Source organism: Corvus hawaiiensis, chromosome Z (genome assembly GCF_020740725.1).
Source record: "Corvus hawaiiensis isolate bCorHaw1 chromosome Z, bCorHaw1.pri.cur, whole genome shotgun sequence".
Taxonomy (NCBI): domain Eukaryota; kingdom Metazoa; phylum Chordata; class Aves; order Passeriformes; family Corvidae; genus Corvus; species Corvus hawaiiensis.
In genome coordinates, this window is record NC_063255.1 from 1,280,540 (window position 1) to 1,300,890 (window position 20,351).

Consider the following 20,351-nt stretch of genomic DNA (forward strand, 5'->3'; position numbering starts at 1 on the left):
TTAGCTTTATCACCAGACTTTTTGTACTTCCCAAGGACACTGCAGAGATTTCGGGGGCTTGCAGAGCATCCCTCTTTCTGGCAGGGGATGGCTGGCGATGGTGAGCATCTTGTAGAACACATGGGGAGCATCTGCAGGGCTGAGCCAGGCCTGACAGAAGAGAAGCTCGGTGCTTTCTGTGGGGCAGTGATCCCCTGCTCCATGGACGCCAGGAGCTGGCGAGGGGACTCCCAGCAGCACACTGGGTGCTGGCATCTCTTGATGCTGCTCTAATCCTGGTGAGCACAGAGTTTTGAAGGGCTTTGGTTAATTCTGCTGTGGAGCACATGCTTTAACTCCAGGCTCAGCCCTGCAGAGGGAAGAGCCCTGCCTTGCATGCCGTGTTGCGTCAGGCTGCTGCAGCATCCTGGCCCAGCCCTGCTGCCAGCTCCCAGCCTTGGCAGCACTGTTTCAGAGCCACCCAGGGCCAAGGGCTGCTGTGCTCAGCCTGATCCCAGGCTGGGGAGGGCTGCGGAGAGACCCTGAGTGCTGCCAGGTCCCATTAACCCAGCCCCGCTCTCCCCTGGGACATCTCAGGCTGCTCTGAGGTGTTTGTTAGGGCGGTGCAGGTGACAACGCACATCCCCTGTGGGTGGAGGCTTGCTGACCCTGCCTTTGGTTTCGTTGCTTTTTAAAGGGTAGAGAAGCAAAGTGAAAATAAAAGTTGTTCCATTGCCGAGAGCAAATCCTGGTCTCACAGCCCGCGAGGCAATCGCTCCCCAGCCAGGGAGGGACTGCTTTTTTTACCCCAGATTAAATTGTTTATTTGCACTGTCCTGAAGCACCTGGGGCTTTATGTACTTTTGCAGCATCCGATGACTTACTGGAAGAGGAATTTTGCAGTGAGAGCAGGGCTGTGTGTGCACTCAAGACCTTGACGCTGAACTTGTCACTCTTAATTAAGCCGGCAGTAATGAGCGACGCTGAGATGCCACAGAAGAAGTGGCGGGGGAGATGCTGGGAATACGCGAGTTGGCTGTTAGTTACATGTAAGACTATTGATTACTCTTGGAAATCGTCCTGAAAATCACACTTAATTAAAGTAAAGCCTTCAAGGGTACCCCCGATATTTCTAACCCGGTGTCAGGGCTCGCCTGCAGTCCCCCTGTGCTCGATGCCAGTTTTCTGTCTGCCTTTGGTGACATGAGGTTGGTGCAGTGATGAACTGAAGCCTTTTAAATACTCTCTTCGTTAGAAATGCTTCTAATGAGCCAGTGGATAAATGCTGCAGATGCTGCTTGTCCAAGCACTGCTCAGCTGCTGTGACACTTTATGCAAATCATCATCGGAGTTAATTTGGGCAGGGGAATAAAATCCCGCAAGGAGAGATAGAGCAGATTTAGTGCTGGTGGGAGTCTTGGAGCCATCCATCAGCGTGACAGCTCTTCAGGGCCAGAGGAGAATATCCCCGTGCTTCGAAGGCATCAGTGAAGCACATGGTTTGCTCAATTTCAGGGGCCCCTGCAGTGTTTGGGGATGGAGAGATGCTCCCCAAAATTTAGAGCCCTGCCTTAAAGGTGTTTGGTATGTGCAGCTGTGTGTTTGTCCAGTGTCCATCTCCACTAGCATGAGGATGACAGGGAATATGAGGAATGGTGTAGATAATGCCCATCCTCCTTGGCTCTGCTGTTCGGTTTTGCATGTTTTTATCAGCCCTGGGAAACACTCAATTTGCTCGTTCTCATGTTGAGGAATTGGAGACACTCCTGCAGCGTGCCACTGTCTTTTCCTTTACATTTAACACCCTCAGCAGGTTAACACTTGCATTCTATAGCTCAAAATGATGTTTTTGTGCTTTTTAAGAAGTAAAATGCTATTTTCTTCCCCTATCCCTAGAGTATGATGCTGCTGTAGTGTGTTGTCCCCGACTTGGAGTTGACATGTTGATTTTCCAGTCATAAGCTCTCCTTTCAGTGTTTGTGGGATTTTAGGGTGAGGAGGAAGTTGGTCTTTTGCTATTAGAGGTCCCTGTTGTGAGTGGATGCCCTCTGGGCTCGTGTGGGACATGCTGGGTTCGTGGTTTTTCCCCCCAGCATCGGGTATCAGCACTGGGCAGGGGAGAGATGTGCAACTCTGGGACATCCCTGCCAGCCCTGCACCAAGCAGGGACACCCTCTGCCTGTCCCTTGTGAGGGTTTGCCAGCTGGTGGTACCCAGCAGCAGGCAGAGAAGCCAGACCAGGGTGAGACACAGGGGTCAGCAGGTCCTGGAGTCATGGCACAGCTTGGGGAGCCCTGACCTAAATATGGGCTTTGCTTGTCTGTTGGGCAGGGGAGAAATTGCTCCTAGGATGAAAATCTCATTCAGAGGATGGGAGAAGGGGGATTATGGTTTGCCATCTGCCTTGATGTTCAGGATTGTAAATAATAATAAAAAAGGTAATGATCCACGCATCCCTTAACGGAGATATTTTGCCCTGCTGCCAGAGCCCCTCTCCTGTGCTTTGTTGCATCACGGGTGAAGCCAGTTTTTCTCCTGAGTCACTGCCAAGTGGGACAGAAGGGGCCTTTTAGGCTGCAGGGCACCCAGGAGAGCCATGGTGCCGGTCCCTTTCCGTGTCCCCCTCCTGCCAGCACACATCCAGTGGCTCTGCCCAGCACCCATGGTGTGGTTGGTTTGCACAAACATTTACCACAGCAAAGTGACTCCTTCAGTAACCACCTGTAACTCGTGGGAAATGAGGGACCCTGCTGCTTTGGGCACAATGGCCATGCGTGGGCCAAACCACCTGTGCTGGTGCCCCCAGCGCAGCCCAGGACTCTATTAATGAAAAGTAATGAAGAGAAGTTTGTTTGATTTAGCACAGAGGTTGAGAGAGAGGCTGTGGGCATCCATACAGGGGCTGCAAGTAAAGTCCTCTGGTGTTTTTTTTAATTTCTCCAAGAGCCTCTTTAAATTGTCTCTGTGGAGTGATCTTCGATGCCAGTTTAAAAAGGAAAATAGGGAAGAGAAAAATGACACCCAGAGTGTGTGATATGACCACTTTTAATTCCAAGTACAGCTTGTACTTTCCTCTTGCTTGAGAAGAGCACAGTTTGGGGAAACTTCAATTTTAGTAATAGATAGCTTGTGGGTGAGAGCTGGAGGGTGGTTATTGGTCTGTTTCAGTGTAAGCTGCTTAACTATTTGCATGCTGTACATGTAAATATAAATATTCTCGGGCTGACCCTCGTGTTGGTTTTTCTTTTGTGTGTATTTTTTGTCCTCTTGAAAAGCATCCAGCAATACTGGACCACTGAACAGTATAGAATGAGGTTAACAATAAGCCCACTGCAAAGGAAGAAAAGTGGAAGTATACTTGCTTTACAGAGAAAAATATACAGAGATTTGTCCCAATTTCCACCTTGTTCTAGTTAACATTTGTGCGTTCACCCTTGATTTTTTAAAAAAATCACTATTTCTATTTTCAACTAAGGCCCTTTCATAAGATTTTCTTAACCTGTCTGGAAGAACATTTATCATGAGATACTATATCCTGACCTCTGTTACTGAATTCCTGATGGTGAGGTGGTTGTTGCTGTTTTACTGCCAGCGTTGTGAGGTTTCTGCTGTGCCCTCCCTCTATCTGCAGTTTGTTGGAAGGATGCCCCTGGAAAAAAGCCCTTGACCCAGGAGCAATGAAAACTTCCCGGGGTCAGCTGTGAGTATTGGCATTCCTTAAATAACTCAGGGGATTAAAAACCAGTAATAATAAAGATGGATTTGCTGATGTCCAGCTTGCCATGAAGACTTGCAACCACTAAAGGGCCCAGACGAAACTGAGATCTCTGTTTTTTAATATTTCTTACTTAATGGAAGTTTATACAATTTTCTTAATGTAATGAAAATGATGCTCTGTCCACGGAGTTGTAACTCTTTGCCTGCAGACCTGCATCTCTTCTTGCTGTGATGGAGCACATTGCCCAGAGCTTGCTGGGAGTGCCTTTGGCCAGCGCTGAGGGCTTTGAAACAGTAAAACAAGACCGGCCTCTTCTAATTTAATGTTGGTTTTAATCTGCATCCGCAGCGGCAGCCTGCTAAAATCTAAATCAAATTAGGAGGTGGGGATTGAATTTATTAAACTTCTGCTTAAGCTGAGTGGAATAATGCAAGAAGCTGTGAGAGCACAGAATGGCTTGTTTTATTGGCGATCTGGTTAAAAAAATCACAAAGTAAACCATGTTTTTTTTATTTATTTTTTTTTAGAGGCTGAGCGTGCGGAGCTATTTCTAGTTAATTTTAGCATATTGTTTAAAGGCATCCGCGAGGACTGAAGGAATGTTTTTCTTTTTAAAAAAAAAAAAAAAAAGAGAAAATGTATGGAAGCACTGGAGTGTCTAGAGGTTGAGTGGTTTACCCAGGGTTCTGTCTCCAGAGCCCAAGGTCAAGTTAATCCTTCATTCCCCGTGCTTTGATGTTGGTGATTGAATCTTGGACCCAGACCGGCTGGGAATCGGAATAGTTTATTCAAAGGAGTGAGTTGGTTTTATACACTTTTCTAAGGCACAATATTTCCTTATGACCTACTTCATGTTGCCACATCAGCAATACCCTTCGTAGGGGTCTGTCCTGTAACACCTCCTCCCCCCAGGGTCTGGTGGAGACAAACATCTTTGTGCTGCCATGTGCTCCTTTGTGCTGCCATGTGCCTCTGCAGGCAGGTTTTACAGCTCATAACCCAATTCTCTTGTAATTCCCCATAATTCCCCCTTTTCTGTTTTATACAAATAAGAATTATGACAGTGATTCAGCAGATAGAACTTTGAGGAACAATGTAAAGGTGTCTAAAACTTTTACCATCACTCAGAGTCTGCAACTGCTGGAAGGTCCAAGTTTACTTTGAAAGAGGGTCCAGCTTTTTAAAGATTAAATTAGCAAGTCAAAATGATTACACTTTTAGGGCAGAAACACCTGGGTTTGATGGTATAATTCTCTAGCCAGCCAGGGCTAGGGCTTGGCCAGAGCCTCAAGCCGTGACTGAGAGGGTTTCCCTAAAATACTTACAAAATTGCTTAAAAACTTTATTAGTATCTTGTGATCATTTTGAATTGAAAAATTAAGAACATGTAAACTTCTTTACAGTCTTTTGTGGGGGGTACACCCCATCCCTGCAGCAACCTTTTCTGTTCTAACAATATGTAACACGAACATTTTTAAACTTACTAAATGCAGGAAAATGTAGAACATAACATGCATTTTTTGCAACAAGTAAACATGCAGTTTACTATGAACAGTAAAATAATACATCTAATACAACAACAAGTGTGCACGAAGTAAAAATAAGCACGGTAATATCATTAACTGCTTAAATATTTCATTGTTTCACAGAATATATATAAATCTAGGTCTTGGAAAACTGCAATTTTAATAACATTAACTTCCTAAGAGGTTTTAAAAGGTTTCAAAAGGTAACAAGCTTAATTCCTGCTTAAAAATATAGCTTACAAATTACAATTATTATCTATCACAAAAAGCAGTCAGAACAATGCAGGGTATTGCAAGCTGGTGTGGTAAAAAAAAGCAGTCTTTGAGACAGGGTCAACATTTTGAGTAACAAAACCAGAAGAGTTCTATGGGCCAGCTGCAGGACCGGCATGTCTAGCTTGCAGCCATTCCTGCTCAAGCTGGTGCCAGTGCTGTATGCTGCAGCCTCCCCCCACCCCTGAGGAAGGGCCCATCGATCTACTTAGTCCTTTTTTCTAGCACAGTATCAGCTCCCGAGAGTCCTCAGGAAACAGGGGCCTTGGCTGTAACAGCGCGGTCCCGCTGGCTCGCCGGGCCCCTCTGGCTGTGCAGGTGCATGGGTCCGGTGGCTGGCAGAGGTCTGCTGGCCCGTCTCTTCACCTCTCACATGCAGAGAGCCGCCCGTGGCCCCGCCAGCCTCCAGGGCTGCTGATCCTGCCTGTCCATGGCGTGGGGGCAGCCGCTGGGCGCGGCCGTGGCGCGGCTTTGCCATGTGCTCACCAGCATAGCGTAGCTCTGCCATGTGCTCACCGGCATGGCACAGCTCTGCCATGTGCTCACCAGCATAGCGTAGCTCTGCCATGTGCTCACCGGCATGGCACAGCTCTGCCATGTGCTCACCAGCATAGCACAGCTCTGCCATGTGCTCGCCGGCATGGCTGCTTGCCGGCACCATGCCCTCGCAGCGCTGCACGGTCTCCCCTTGCCGCGTCTGCCACTGCCGCTGCACTCTCGCAGAAGGCAAACCGAGAGGGAACCCACTCCCTCCTGGCTTCAGCCACTCACCGTGACCCGGCTCCAGCTGCTGCCACATGGAGCGGGGCGGTACGAGCTTTACGGTACCATCTGGCTTCCCTCCAGGATCAGACGGGTCAGGGGACGAGGGACCATCTTCTGGTTCTTCTCCCACAGCCCCGACAGACTTACGGTTTGCTGGCGGAGCAGAGGGGCTTGGCACAGCTGCCGTGGTTCTTTGTCCAGTCTCTGGGTGCCGCATGTGCTGTGAGTGCCTTACACACTCTCTTCCAAGGACGCAAAAGCACCGTCAGTGCTGCGTTGCTGCGTGTAACTCGGTTCCACAACGCATCTGAAGCGTCCTGTGTCCGAGGATTAAAAATATTGGTCCTATCTAAAGTTGAACCCCAGTCTTTTGCCCAAAACAAGAGTCTGTTCAAATCTGTAGACTCAACTTTCCTGCCATGTTTCTTTAAAATCCGTTTTAACGTCTCTGGGATGTTCTGTTCTTGGGATACTCCATCCCCTATGTCCCCTATGGCTCACCTACAACTTGTAGGGATTATTGCTGGCCAGCGTTCCTGCTTCTTTAGCAGCACTTCAAGTCCCACGGGGCTCACCGACGGATGCGCAGATAGGTGTATAATAAATTCCTCACACGGGGCACCATTTGTCAGTGAATCATGGACCAAGATCGGCAGGGAATCGGAATTGTTTATTCGAAGGATTGAGTGTGTTTTATACGCTTTTCTAAGGCACAGTATTTCCTTATATGGCGTGACCTACCTCAGCAACACCCTTTGTAGGGTTCAGCTGTGTGACACCTCCTCCCCCCAGGGTCTGGTGGGGACAAGGCTCTCTGTGCTGCCTTTGCAGGTAGGTTTTACAGCTCACAACCCAATTCTCTCTTATAATTCCCCATAGTTTGAGATGGACCCATGTGCCCTCTCCCTTATAAAAAGCTCCTCCAGAAGATCAAGAGGCTTTTAAAGCTCTGAGGAAGCCCAGACAAGGCTCGTGGAGGGGTATAATGGTGCTGGAGGTGTGATTATGGGAAGTGGCAGCTCACAGGGATGCTCTCCCCATGCCTGGGTGGGCACTGCCAGCACCCTGGTTTTGGTGACACGGTCACTCTCACCCATGTGGGTTCATTTGTCAAACAGGGGGTGTGAGGCTGCTTTGGGGGGAGCAGGTTGCAGAGGTCAGAGGCAGGGAATGCTGGGAAGGTGAGGGTGGTGAGCCCAGCGTGACTCCACCAAGGGCTGCCCCCAAGCCTTGTCAGGTTCTAATTAAAGCTGGCCTTGTAAAGATGTGCCAGTGACAAAGTGCTTTTATTCCAGCGCTGTGTGGTTGACATATCTGGGATTTATGGGTGAGAGGGATGGGGGTTTGTGTAGCAGCCTGCCCTGCCTGGAGGGCTGAGCACTTGCAGGAGCACAGCGGGGAGGGAAGGACGGTGGAGAAGCATGACAGAATGAATGGTGTTCCCCCTTCTTGGATGTGTGTATGTGCACGCACGAGAGGACAGCATTAGGGATGCTTGGGGAAGTGCATTCACAGCAGCCTGTGCTGACAGCCCCCGGCTCTGCAGCTCGATGGGAGGCACTCAGTGTGGGGAGTGCTTGATCACATTTGAGACCTGCCAGCCAGGGCTGTTCCCGGGGCTCCTGGGGTCTTGCAGACACTTCTGTCCTGGTACGCTCTGTCCTGCGTGGCCATTTGCATGTGTGTGTGTGTGCGCACAAAGTCTGGGAAAATCAGTTTTATTTTTGTTATTGAAACTATGTAGTGTTGTGGGCAGGGTGGCTGGTGGGATATGGAGTCTCACTCCACCAGGCTGTGGGCAGTGGGTGCTGAGAGCTGTCACCCTCAGAGCCTCCTGTCACACCTGGGTGACTCCTGGCCATGGTTGGTGATGAATTGCTGAGTGTGGCCCATGTGCCCTCTTGCTGCTGCTGGAGCTGTACCCAAATTTCACCTGCAAAGGGTTCCCAAGCACCCCAGTTTGGGTTGCTCTGGGGCCAGTGTGTCCCTGTCTGCAGCTGCCTGTCCAGGCAGGTCCAGGGCTCAGCCCAGCCCCATGTGCAGGTGGAAAATTTGCTAGGTTGCCAAGGCCAGCAACATCTTGTGTTTGAAGCTGCCCTGAGCCTGGTACATCCTGATCCTTGGCTATTTTGGGCACTTCTAGAGCGTGCCTGAATCTCTAGAGAGCTGGCACTGGATGAATCCACAGTGGTGGGGCTGGTCGGGGTCCCACCCAGCCCCTTCCCCACTGCAGCCTCCCTCTCTTCGTGGCAGGGAGAGCACTGAAGGCTCATGGGGTGCTAGAGCTGGTGTGCTGAGAAAATTCAAGTTTTCACATCTTTTCCTCCACTCCCTGGTAAAATTGTTGTTCTGGAAATACAATTATGTGGCTCCATTAACATCTAAAGGTTCCTGCTGTTGCAGCTATTGAGCAGTTCTAAAAATAATTACGTGTGGTAATGTATAAAAATCTATTGCTTTTCGGCTGCAAAGTGGCCTGTCAGGTGGTGTCTGCTGCTGCTTTAACTCGTTGGGTGCTATGAAATGTTACTTGGACATTGTGTGCTGAGGTTTGGTTTCAAATGAAGGCCAAAACTGCCTTTGGGGCTCTGGTGCTGCTGTCGCTTGGATTTGCTGGGATTTCCCCCACCCCCTTGTGTTTGGAATACAAATAAGGTTATAAAGCTCTTGTTTCAATCAACAGGAAGAACAGAGGAGAGAGATACCCCAAAATGCCACTAAATCAGTGGTTATTGAAGGGTTCCTGTTGGCTGTGTAGGCTGGATGATTCCAGCACCAGCCTGGCTTCATGGGTCCAACAGCTAAAACCCTCATGGGCACTTGGGCTGGGCTGCACAGGTCTGCCTCGGGAATTCCCCTTCGGCAGGTCTAACTTTGTAGATGCAAAAAAGGTTAATTTTAACCTAATTCCCCCAGTTCATTTAAATCTGAGCGTGTTCCTGGAGCCTGTTTGTTTGTTCACCTCCAGCTGAAGGAGTTGGCTTTGGTGTTGTCGTTTGCCTGCCTCGGTCCGTGAGTTTGGGTCAGGGCTTGCTCTGTGGGGAACAAACTGCCTTGTTTGGAGCAAAATAAACATGCTTTGGTGCAGGATCTGCAGGGGTTGAATTGTATTTTTTCATAAAAGTCTTCTGGAAAGCTGTTTTTTTCCCAGGGAAATTAAATTCCATGTTTACCTTGAGGCTTTACCCTGCTTTGTTAGATTGGTAACAAGCCAGTGTACACCTTGTCCAGGAGAAAATTAGACTGAAAAATTAGACTGCTGGACTGTAATTTACCCCAAGAAATAAAACTGGATTTATTTTTTCTTTTACTAAAATAAATGGTTTAGCTGCACTGACTTTGCGATGAGTGTGAGACTATATTAATGGAGAATTAATTTATTTCTCATTCAATTTCCTGAGATTTAGTCATCTTTAAACTTTTTCTTTGTTTTCTTTTTCACCTCTCCAGTACACTAGGGTTTGGATTCCTGACCCTGATGATGTTTGGAGATCGGCAGAAATTATCAAGGATTACAAAGAGGGAGATAAAAGCCTCCAGCTGAAACTTGAAGATGAAACTGTAAGCTTTTGAACGTCATTATTCTTTTTAGTAATTTAAAGCTTCGAATTAATGTGTGAAGAAGCCTGAGCCATCTCATAGTTTCTGTGAAGTGGTTTAAAATGTGTTTTATTGCCTTAACACTTCCAGCTTTTTCCTGCCTGCTCCCTCCCTAGACACTTGTGTTACAGTAGGTTGTGAGAAAAGCCCTTGACCTCCATCATCTCTTTTCATCTCCTGGAAAACTTGTAATAGTCTGTAATATCAGGATGTATTTTTTTTAATACCATCAGTGTGTTAGAAATGCCAGTTTGTGCTTTTTGCTGCTGAACAAATTGTGGAGAGCACGGCTGGTGGCATCTACTCAACCTCGGGTACTGATGGAAAACCCACGCGCGGCTCAGAGGTGACTGCTGTGCAACAGCTTTCTCCACACCTTAGTTTTTCTCTCTGAGTATAATCTTATGTAAACCCCTTTTTTCTCTGCTTTATTTTTTAATAAGAAAAGCTTTTAAAAGAAAAAAACACAAAACTCATTTAAATGTAGATGTTTTCTAGCGAGTGCTGGTTCCAAATGCACAAACAGCCCTGGCTGTGTGTGCAGCCAGCAATAAATCATCCCCAGAGCAGGATGGAGGCTGGGGAGGAGCAGCTGCTCCCTGTTCCACACAAAAACCTCGTGGAGTGGGATGCTGGGTGACAGCAGGGAATTGCAGATGAAGTTAACCATGGCAGTTGCATCAGCTGTGAACTCGGTTTATGGGAAGGGAGCAGCCGTGCTGTGTACCCACCATGAACTGCCTGGTGTAGCAGGAAGAATAAATACATTTTTCATGAAGAATTTAACCTAAACCACCTCTCTTCATCGGGCAGGTGGGGTTTCCTGAGCTGTCTAGAGGGTGATCTGCTCCGTTGCTTGGAAGAGTTAGTAGAGACCACCCACTACAAATCCACGTGTTCTGAGCAGGGCGAGTAATTCCCATCCCCTCCGAGCCAGCCATTTCCACGCTGTGGGGAGCGTTTTCACCATATTGCCTGATGGGAAGATGGAGAACAGGAATGAGCTGTGGTTGATTAGGCAGTTAATCAACACAGTTTTTCTCTCAGAGCAGCCCAAGCATGGGCTGTTGGCGGTGTGTGAGTGTGCCGGGTTTGCACAGAACGTTGTTGATGTTGGGATCTGCACCCAGTGCTTGGTGCTGTTGCTTCTTTCTGGCTCAGCCTCAGCTGCTTTTTTGTTGTCCTGCCCAGTTTGCTCTTCCAGCATAGAGCAGCTTTCTGGGGAGGATAAAAGAGGGGGGAAGCTTGATGCCTTTTTGCCTTCCACAGTGATTAATCTGGATGAGGAGATGCACAGATGCCACCCCACAATCCCTTGGAAGCAGCAGGCATAGAATCATCATCTTATCGTGGAATGGTTGAGGTTGGAAGGACCTTAAAGTTCATCCAGTGCCACCCCCTGCCATGGGCAGGGACACCTTCCACTGTCCCAGGCTGCTCCAAGCCCCGTCCAGTCAGGGATCCAGGGGCAGCCACAGCTTCTCTGGGCACCCTGTGCCAGGGCCTCACCACCATTATAGCAAAGAATTTATTCCTGGTATCTTACCTAAACCTACTGTCCTTCAGCTCAAGGTAATTCCCCCTTGTCCTGTCCCTCCATGCCTTGTCCCCAGTCCCTCTGCAGCTCTCCTGGAGCCCCTTTAGGCCCTGCCAGGGGCTCTGAGCTCTCCCTGGAGCCTTCTCTTGTGCAGCTGAACAGCCCCAGCTGTCCCAGGCTGGCTGCAGAGCAGAGGGGCTCCAGCCCTGGAGCATCTCGGTGGCCTCCTCTGGACTGGCTGCAGCAGCTCCAGGTCCTTGTGCTGTTGTTCCCCAGGGCTGGACACTGATGGGTGCCTGGGTGCCCACAGCACCTTGTCCACAGAAACTCCTTTCTTCCACCTGTGCTCAGGCTGCCAAAGTACATCTGCTTCTGTTGCTGAGTGCTACAACCCCCACCATCCTTTCCTGGCTGAGATCTCCAGCAGTTTTAGTGCTTGGGCGGGAATTATTTTCTTCCTCTTTAATCTGGATATTTCCCTGGAAACTAAAGGGGCTAAGGAGTCCTTCAAGGCCTAATCTTTTTGTGCAGCTGAGTTCAGGATCAGCAACATTAAAGTACAAGGAGATGAAATGATTACCAGGTGTTGTAGGCAGTAGCTTAAAAAGCATGTCGCTGTCATGGTGAAACATGGAACATCTCATTTTGGGGTTGTGCAAGAGACGCAGGGTCTCTGGGGGTGCCCTGTTTGATGCTCTTCTGTATGAAGTCCTGCCTGGATCCGTGTCATGTTGGACTGAAAAACTCCAGCAAAGGGGAACTGCACTTGTGTGCATCAGGTTGGAGATACCTAGCACATGTATCTTCCGGGGATTCAAAGCTGTGGAAAGCCTTTTGTTCCTGACAGCCAACATGAATTACCCAACTGTTCAGTGTTGCCTTTTGTCCTTGTGCTTTAAGTGAATTTTCATGGGTTTTGTGGTTTCTGGCTCTGCTCTGTATGCAGGAGTACTCCCTCCGAATGAAGAGCTGACTTTCAAATATCGCAAAGCATCCCTGGTGTGTTTGCCATTAAGATGTGAGGCTGAGTGCAAACTCTCGAAAATTGGCATTGACAACGTGGAATTGGAGGATAAAACCAGCCTGAGGTTGTCAGACATGCTGAGGGAGCCTGTCCTCCTGCACTTGGGTCAGCTTTCCTTGTGCTGTTTGCACGGGTGGTGATCTGGTGCCAGTGCAGGGGCTGTGGTTTTGACTGGAAACTGGAATTCCTCCCTTCCAATGGGAGCTGAGCATCAGGCCTCCTTGCTGAGGCACCCTGAGCAAAGCAGCATCACTGGCAATTTTTTTTCCCCTCCTCTGTAAAGGAAAAAAAATAACAGTTTTTCTTTAGTTGATGGCTCTGTTGCTCATTTGGGGACAAGTCAAAAATAGCATAAGGCTGCCCATATGCCAACTTCAGCAGCGTAACCTGGCTCCTCAGACACTTCAGCAGCAGGGGCTCCGTGTTTCTCTCTGTCCTCTCTGCCTCAAGGGGTGTCAGGTTTTGGGTAAAAAAGTAACTTGAATTAAAAATGAGCTGAGAAATCGCTCTGATGGTAAGAACGTGGTCTAGTTGGGAATGAGGCTGCTTTTCCAAGAGCATGAAGATGCTTAGATCAGATGAAGCTGTGGGTTTCTGTATGGTGCCTGTCACTGCTCAGAGCTGGCTAAAGGCTGTTCGTCCCAAGGTTGGCCTGAAAACAACTCAGGTATGCCCAGGCTGGTGCTTGTGGACCATCAGTGTCCACCAGGACCATGTGATGATCAGCTCAGAGCCATTACCAGAGGGGTGACCTGTCACCTGGCAGTCTGTCATCTGAGTCCCTATAGCATTTATCACCGAGGGGCTTTTAATTTAATTTAGAGCAGGGTGTATAAGTGTTTCACAGTAGCAGGAGTTATGCTTGGAAAAGCTACAAGCCATTAAAGGAGCTGTTGTCTGTGTGTTCTCGTGTTCCTCATGTGTGTCTCTTCAGCTCTACGAATATCCCATTGACCTCCAAGGAAATGAGCTGCCCTTCCTGCGCAATCCGGACATCCTGGTGGGGCAGAACGACCTGACAGCCCTGAGCTACCTGCACGAGCCTGCCGTCCTGCACAACCTCAAAGTCAGGTTCCTTGAGTCCAACCACATCTACACCTACTGTGGTGAGTGTCTAGACCACACGTTCAGCTCTTGGAAGGTTGTGGGGCCACAGAGAAACCCCTTGAGACAATAAACCAGAGGCTGCAGCGTGAGGGAAGTCCAGGGACTGGGGGTTTGGGATGGGAGGGCGGCACAAGTGTCAACAGGATGTAAATCCAGAGGTGGTTTTGAGGACTGTGAACCGTGAACTTGCTGAGCTCATGGTCCACCTGCTCTTAGTGGGAACATTTTGTCAGATGGGTTTGAGGCCAGCCTTGCCTGTGCTTGGCAGCCCCCACAGGGAAAAAGTAGGACCTAGCAAATCAGTGAACAGCAGCATGCCAGACAGAGTGATCCTACTGGGTAATGTCCACAGCAGCTTTTCCTCCAGAAAAAATGCAAAAAACCTCCTGGCACTTCCATTTCCTTCTTTTTCTTCGTGGCTTTGGGAATCATCTAACTCCTGAATTCAGAGCAAGAGGAGGGCAGGTGTGAACTTGGGTTTGTGATTTTTGGGGAGCATGCCTTGCCAAAGCCATTTAGGATAGCGGTTACCTGTGAATGGACAGCAACAAGTTTCACCTTAAAAAACTAAGAAGAAAGGAAAGAAGGCAATTCATAGAATCCCAGACTTGTTTGGGTTGGAAGGGTTTTAAGGATCATATTGTTCCAACCCCCTGCCACAGGCAGGGAGACCTTCCACTATCCCAGGTTGCTCCAAGCCCCGTCCAACCTGGCCGTGGACATTTCCAGGGATCCAGGGGCAGCCACAGCGGCTCTGGGCACCCTGTGCCAGGACCTCCCCACCCTCACAGCCAGGAATTCCTTCCCAATACCCCAGCTGTCCCTGCCCTCTGGCACTGGGAAGCCATTTTCTGTGTCCTGTTAAGGCTGGTGTGTACAGCTATGATTTAGTGTTGCAGTTTAGGGTTGTTGAGGAAATGCTTGGCAGGAGGAGGTGACTTTTTAAAGCTGTGCCCTGGAAATACGTACCCTCTGTAATGTTAACTTTCAGTATTTAATGATGTGCAGTGATTAACTACTGTCATAACTTGCAGCTGCACGTGTGCCTTCAGTCACCCGCAGGCCTGCTCTCACCCAAAATCAGTGAGGTTTCATGAGTGCAGCTTCTTGTGAAGGTTCATGATCATCTCAAGTGCAGCATTAATGGGCATACAGGGTTTGGGCTGTGTAGGTTTAGTTACAAAGCTCTGCCTGGGTGCAGCATACCCTGTGCTTTGGTTATAAAGTGGCTGAGAAGGGCAGGAAGGTGCTTGTCTGAAGTTAAGGACAGCCCTTCGGCTTGGTTTGCATTGCGGTTTTGGTGAGTAAGGGAAAACCAGCGTCTGACCTGAGCAGAACCGGGAAGCAAACAGGCAGGAGCAGGACTCAAGAGGGTGAAGCAGCTGGGTCAATGTCCTGCAGGGGCAGGTGATGTGACACTCACCGACCTTTGCCTTTCGTGGCGGGCTAAGTCGCACTCCTGGTGTTTGCTACAAGCTGAGAGTTGCTGTGCTCCTGTAATTGGAGCATGCCTGAGCCCTGAACCTACTGGGCTGGGAGCACAACACCCGACCAGGTGCTCCTGGAGCTCCTCACAGGAACAGCTGAGACCTGCCCGACCTGAAACTCCTCAGAGGCTTTGTCAGCACCTGGATGCAGAGCAGCTCCCCGGAGCACACAGGGAGCACCACGCGTGGCTTGGCCTCTCATTAGCTCCCAGCTCACTGCCTCCTCCGGCGTGCCCAGAGCTGGAGAGGAGACAGACATTAAAGCCTCAGAGCAGGCTCTGGCATTCCTTTCCCGTGATTTGTGTATTTCAGTTTGATTTGGGTACGTTCTTTGTTAGGAGCTTTTACTTGCAACTCCAGCCAGGGAAAAGCCCGGGGTTGTTTGTTTGGGTCTAGCAGAGCTTTGGTTGCGCAGGAATTGCTTTTCTGTAGTGCTGGCTCAGGCTGTGTTGATCTCTCCTCACCCCTCCTGCAAAGCCTGTCTTCACACAATGGAGATTATTATATGTTTTTGCTCTTCTCACCAGTTTTGTGCATCTCCTCTGTAGATGTATGGGGGCTTACTGCCTTGCTGTCAAAGCACAGGCCTTTGAAGGAGATGCTGAGATAAGAATTATGAGCCCTTCCCCATTCACTGCTCACCTTTTTCTGTTAACTTTCAATCATCGTATTTTAAAAATCTTATTGAAGCAACTAACACAAGCCCTGAAAAGCCTGAAATATCGACCCCCTGCTTGGTTTGTGACGTACCTGCCTGTCTGTCTGCCCTAAGGTATCGTGCTGGTGGCCATCAACCCCTATGAGCAGCTGCCAATCTACGAGCAGGATGTCATCTATGCCTACAGTGGCCAGAACATGGGGGACATGGACCCCCACATCTTCGCCGTGGCTGAGGAAGCCTACAAGCAGATGGCCAGGTCAGTGGGGGCCCAGCCATGGGGGTTTGGGTCAAAAGTGGGCAAAGATGCCATTAAATACTCCAGATACTCGATGAAAACAAAGTTGTGAAAGAGAGTGTGCTGGAGGTCAGGTATTTCTAATGAATTCTGCTTAATGACTTCACCCCTGTATTGCACCCAGACTGCTGGGCTGATGGGGATCCCTGTGGTCCTCAGGAACTCAGGGGTTTGGAGGGGGATCCCTCTCTTGCTGCTGCTTGGATGAGTTTCCTGGAAGAAATTCAAACCACTCTGCAAGTGTCAACGTTTAATAGCTTGGAGGAAACCACATTTCAGATAATTTGGTGAAATAATCAGACTAAACCCAGAAGATTATGTTAGTTGTTGTTTTATGGAGACACTGTGATTTTGAGTTAGGAGTGACTGGGAGATACTTGGAGATATTTATGGATCCCTCAAAGCAGTGTCTTCACCAGATGGATATGGTGAGAGTTTTACTTTATTTCCGTGCTTGTTGTGTTCCTGGGGATAGATGTAGGATTTTGTTCTTAACAAATAAGTCATGATTCAAAAGAGAATTGGAGAGGAAACTGAAAATTGTTGTACCAGGGATCATTTTATTACAGTTGTCAGGACTCACACAGTGTGTCTATGTTTGCTTGTGGATTAGCCGAGATTTTTGTACAGCCCTGGCTTTTAATAGCAAGAGTAAGCACTGAACCATTTTCCAAGGATTGCAACCTGCTTTCTGCTGTGTCTGGGTTTCAGTGGTGAGTTAGGATGCATTGCTAATCAGAAATGAGCCAGAGTTCAGTCCAGAAATGCATCTGGAAGAGCACTGCTGTGGCCAGAGATCAGATGGATTGTACCCAAACCGAGTCCAGCCTGCAATTCACTTCTGCAAGTGCTTGTGCTTTGTGCAAAACTGCTTTGAGAAGAGTTTAAGAATTTGGGGAACTGCCTGTAGGAAGAGGAAGGCTTGGGATTTTGTCCTTGTGTAATTCCAGGCTGAGCAGCACGCTGCATGGTTCTTTTAGAAGATACGATGGTTTTGCTGACCAGTGGGGCAACAGCACCCGTGGGTTTTCCTGGGCAAGTGTCTGAAATACAAGGCAGCAACTCGCTTTTCTGCTGAAGTTTGTGCTAGGGAAAACACACTGTTCTCCCACATCACTGAGTAATTTTGCAGGCAGTGGGCTAACAGACAGCTCTAGCCAACAATGCTTGTCTCTGCTTTCGTCCTTATCAGAGTAAAGCTACTTTGATAGCAACTCATAATTGATAACTGCTGTATCTGGGTGGTTCAGACTGCTCTGTTTTCAAGGGGACAGGAAAATAACCACCTTCAGAGCTCTTAAGCAAGGTGCTCGCTGCTCAGTGCTCCTCTGGTGCTCTCTGTTTTGGGCTGTTATTATGGTAATTGCAGGCTTGGGTACAAAGGAGGGTTTCAGACGGGGCTGAGAGGAGATTGGGACATGGATTATAGGAATCTACCTGGTTATTTGAAGTGTGCCTTAAAACATAACACACAGAGTTTTAAATCTGAGAGCTCCTGGGTGGGTGTTGTGCCTTCTGCAGTTTGCTCTGATCTTTTCCCTCCGCGATGCTCCAAGGAGAGTGGTGGAGCTGTTGGAGGAGGGTGTGAGCAGGCATAGCCCCGAGGTGATAGATAAAGGGCACTGAACACACTTCTTTCTGCCCTTTTTTCAGTTGAAATGCTGACTCTGTGGGATGTCTCATGTCTGCAGCTCAGCTTTAGTCCACTGGGGCAAGGTGGGATATGGGTTGTTAAACATGAACTGGTCCAAAAATATCACTTGTTTTGCAGTTCAGCTTTTAAACAGTTGGATTATGTCTGGTGCATCCTTATAGATGAGGAATAAAACTCAAGCCTTCTGTCTCAGAAGGTCAAACTTGCAAGGTGATTGAGAGCAGGAAAACAGTCTGGCCAGTCTTCTGAGTTCTTGAATATTTCATCTCCATTAGTGGCCCAGAGTGCGCGGGGAAAGCGCAGTGGAGGGGATTGAATGGGATCGAGTGGATGGCAAGGGAAAAGGGCACAAAATCCAAGACTCTCTGTTAAATGAGAAAAATTGGAGGTAATTAGACTTTTATTTCTCTGAACTTCTAGTGTGCCATGGCCATGCGGACACAGGGTGCCAGGGCAGAGTGTAAGGCAGTCGGTGTGTGCAGGTGTTAGTGACGTGCTCCTGTGCTTCCTCGCTGCCTCGAGCTTGGTGCTCAGGAGATGGGACTGGAGGCACCTTCACAGGTGACTGTGTGGCATCCTGTGTTTGCTTTTGTCCTGTCATCAGAAAGTGCCAATTAAAAAAAAAAAAGGAAAAAAAAAGCAGTGAGTGGGGTGTACAGAGAGGCTGCAGAGGGTGTGTAACACCACCTGATCCCTTTTTTGAGTCAAAATTGTTCACAAATCACCTGAACACCTACAGTGGGTTCAGTGTGCGTTAAAACTCCCATTTAAATATGAGCTTTTCACAAAGAGGATGTTTTTGCAGCACTTGCATGTGAAACAGCTTAAAAAAACCCCCAAACAAAAAGGGCAAGTGATTAAAATTCATATGTGACGTCCTCTAATTTTTACAGTGATCAGCTCTTTAGAAACTCCCCAGATACCCAGTGTGGGACTAAACACACTCGATTCACTGAAACAGTGTTGTTTTAAACAAAGTGAGCAGCATGGAGTTAATTTGCTCCAAGTGCTGCTGGTGGAGGCGGTGGAGTCAAGTGTTGGGATGGTGGAAGGATGGCTCATTTAGGGATTGTTAATGGCTGTGGGGTTGGAAGCAGTGAGTGCCTTGGGACACGTGCAGGCACCTCCTCTGGTCACAGTCCTGTCCTGGCGAGGTGCAGTGGGATTGGTGCCTTTTACCCTGCTGGGGGCTGCAGAAGGTGTTCACCCTCCTGGGAGCAGTCTGAGAGCTGTGCCATGGTCGCACGGAGAGCCAGCACAGCCTGATGCCCTGGCTGATTCTTGCTTTTCTCGAAGAGGAACAAAAGATCCCTTGTGTGTCCCCATCCCGGCTCTAATTTCTGTGTGTATCATCGCTCTGGGCAGGAGCCTGGAGTCTGGCAGAAATTCCCTCTTGAAAACCTGTATTTCTGCTGCAGGCAGCCTGACCTGAGCAGCACATGTTTCACACTGCTCTGTGCTGGCACTGCCAAGGCCACACGTCCAGTGCTGGGGACAGCTCTGGGCCCCTCAGGACAAGAGAGACATGGAGGGGCTGGAGCATGTCCAGGGAAGGGAACAGAGCTAGGAAGGGGCTGGAGCCCCAGGAGCGGCTGAGGGAGCTGGGAAAGGGGCTCAGGCTGGAGCAAAGGAGGCTCAGGGGGGACCTTGTGGCTCTGCACAAGTCCCTGACAGGAGGGGGCAGCCGGGGGGGTCGGGCTCTGCTCCCAGGGAACAGGGACAGGAGGAGAGGGAACGGCCTCAGGCTGGGCCAGGGGAGGCTCAGGTAGGTCACCAGCAGGAATTTCCCCATGGAAAGGGTTGTCAGGTCTTGGCAGGGACTGCCCAGGGAGGTGTTGGAGTCCCCATCCCTGGAGGTGTCCAAGGAATGCCTGGACGTGGCACTCAGCGCTCTGGGCTGGGGATACAGTGGGGATTGGGACAGGTTGGACTCGATGGTCTTGGGAGGGCTTTTCCAACCTTAGAGATTCCATGATTCATGCTCTGACCCCTGTCCCTCTCTATGAATGTGACCCACTAGTTGTTGCCAGCTCCATGGAGGAGGTTTGGATGGTGACAGTGCAACACCAGCTTCTCCCTGCCCACCTTTGGAAGCTTTAGGTATATTTTTAGTTAGATATTCTTGTCTGCAGCTCCATTTTAATTCTTCCCAGCTCGACTAGTCAGTATGGTCACCATGTTTTCATGTGATGCTGGGCTGAGTCTATTAGGAAAATCACTGCAGTGGATGTATTTGTGTGACTTTTCTGTCTTTGGCCCCTGTCTCTTCCTTTTGTACCAGCTGGGTTGATCCTGGGCACAGGCCAAGTAAGGTTTCTTAATGCTTTTGGGTTTGGTGGGGGTTTTTTTTGTGTTGGTTTTTGTTTTGTTTTGGTTTTGTTGTAGTTATTTTGTGGGGGTTTTTTTGTAGGTTTTTATTTATTGATTGAAATAGAAATCATGCATTATACTTAATAACATACAGAATTGAGCAGCACTAGGTGAGAGAGGCATGCGCTGTGGGCACTGGAGCAGAAGAATGGGCCCTCCAAAGGCTGACAAACATGCCTCAAAAGCAGGGAGCAGGCAGCAGAGATTATCTTTGCTCAAACCATAAATCAAATATTGAAGGTATTGTCAACCCCTTCTGTGTGCTTTCCATTTAGCAGCTCTGGGTCTCGCTGTGTGGTAGGAACATCATCTCCCTTGTGTGGGCCCCTGAACTGGTGTGACATGGCAGAGCCCA

General features: G+C 48.9%; 1 protein-coding gene across 4 annotated transcripts in view; it reads left to right on the forward strand.

Annotated features, from left to right (window-relative positions):
- MYO5B (myosin VB) overlaps window positions 1-20,351 on the forward strand; it is a 149,207-nt gene that overhangs the window by 21,087 nt on the left and 107,769 nt on the right. For all 4 annotated transcript variants that reach the window (XM_048290812.1, XM_048290814.1, XM_048290813.1 and 1 more), the window contains exons 2-4: window positions 9,712-9,822; window positions 13,357-13,528; window positions 15,789-15,933. In XM_048290812.1, coding sequence (XP_048146769.1) covers window positions 9,712-9,822; window positions 13,357-13,528; window positions 15,789-15,933 — 428 coding nt within the window. The remainder of the gene's footprint in view (window positions 1-9,711; window positions 9,823-13,356; window positions 13,529-15,788; window positions 15,934-20,351) is intronic.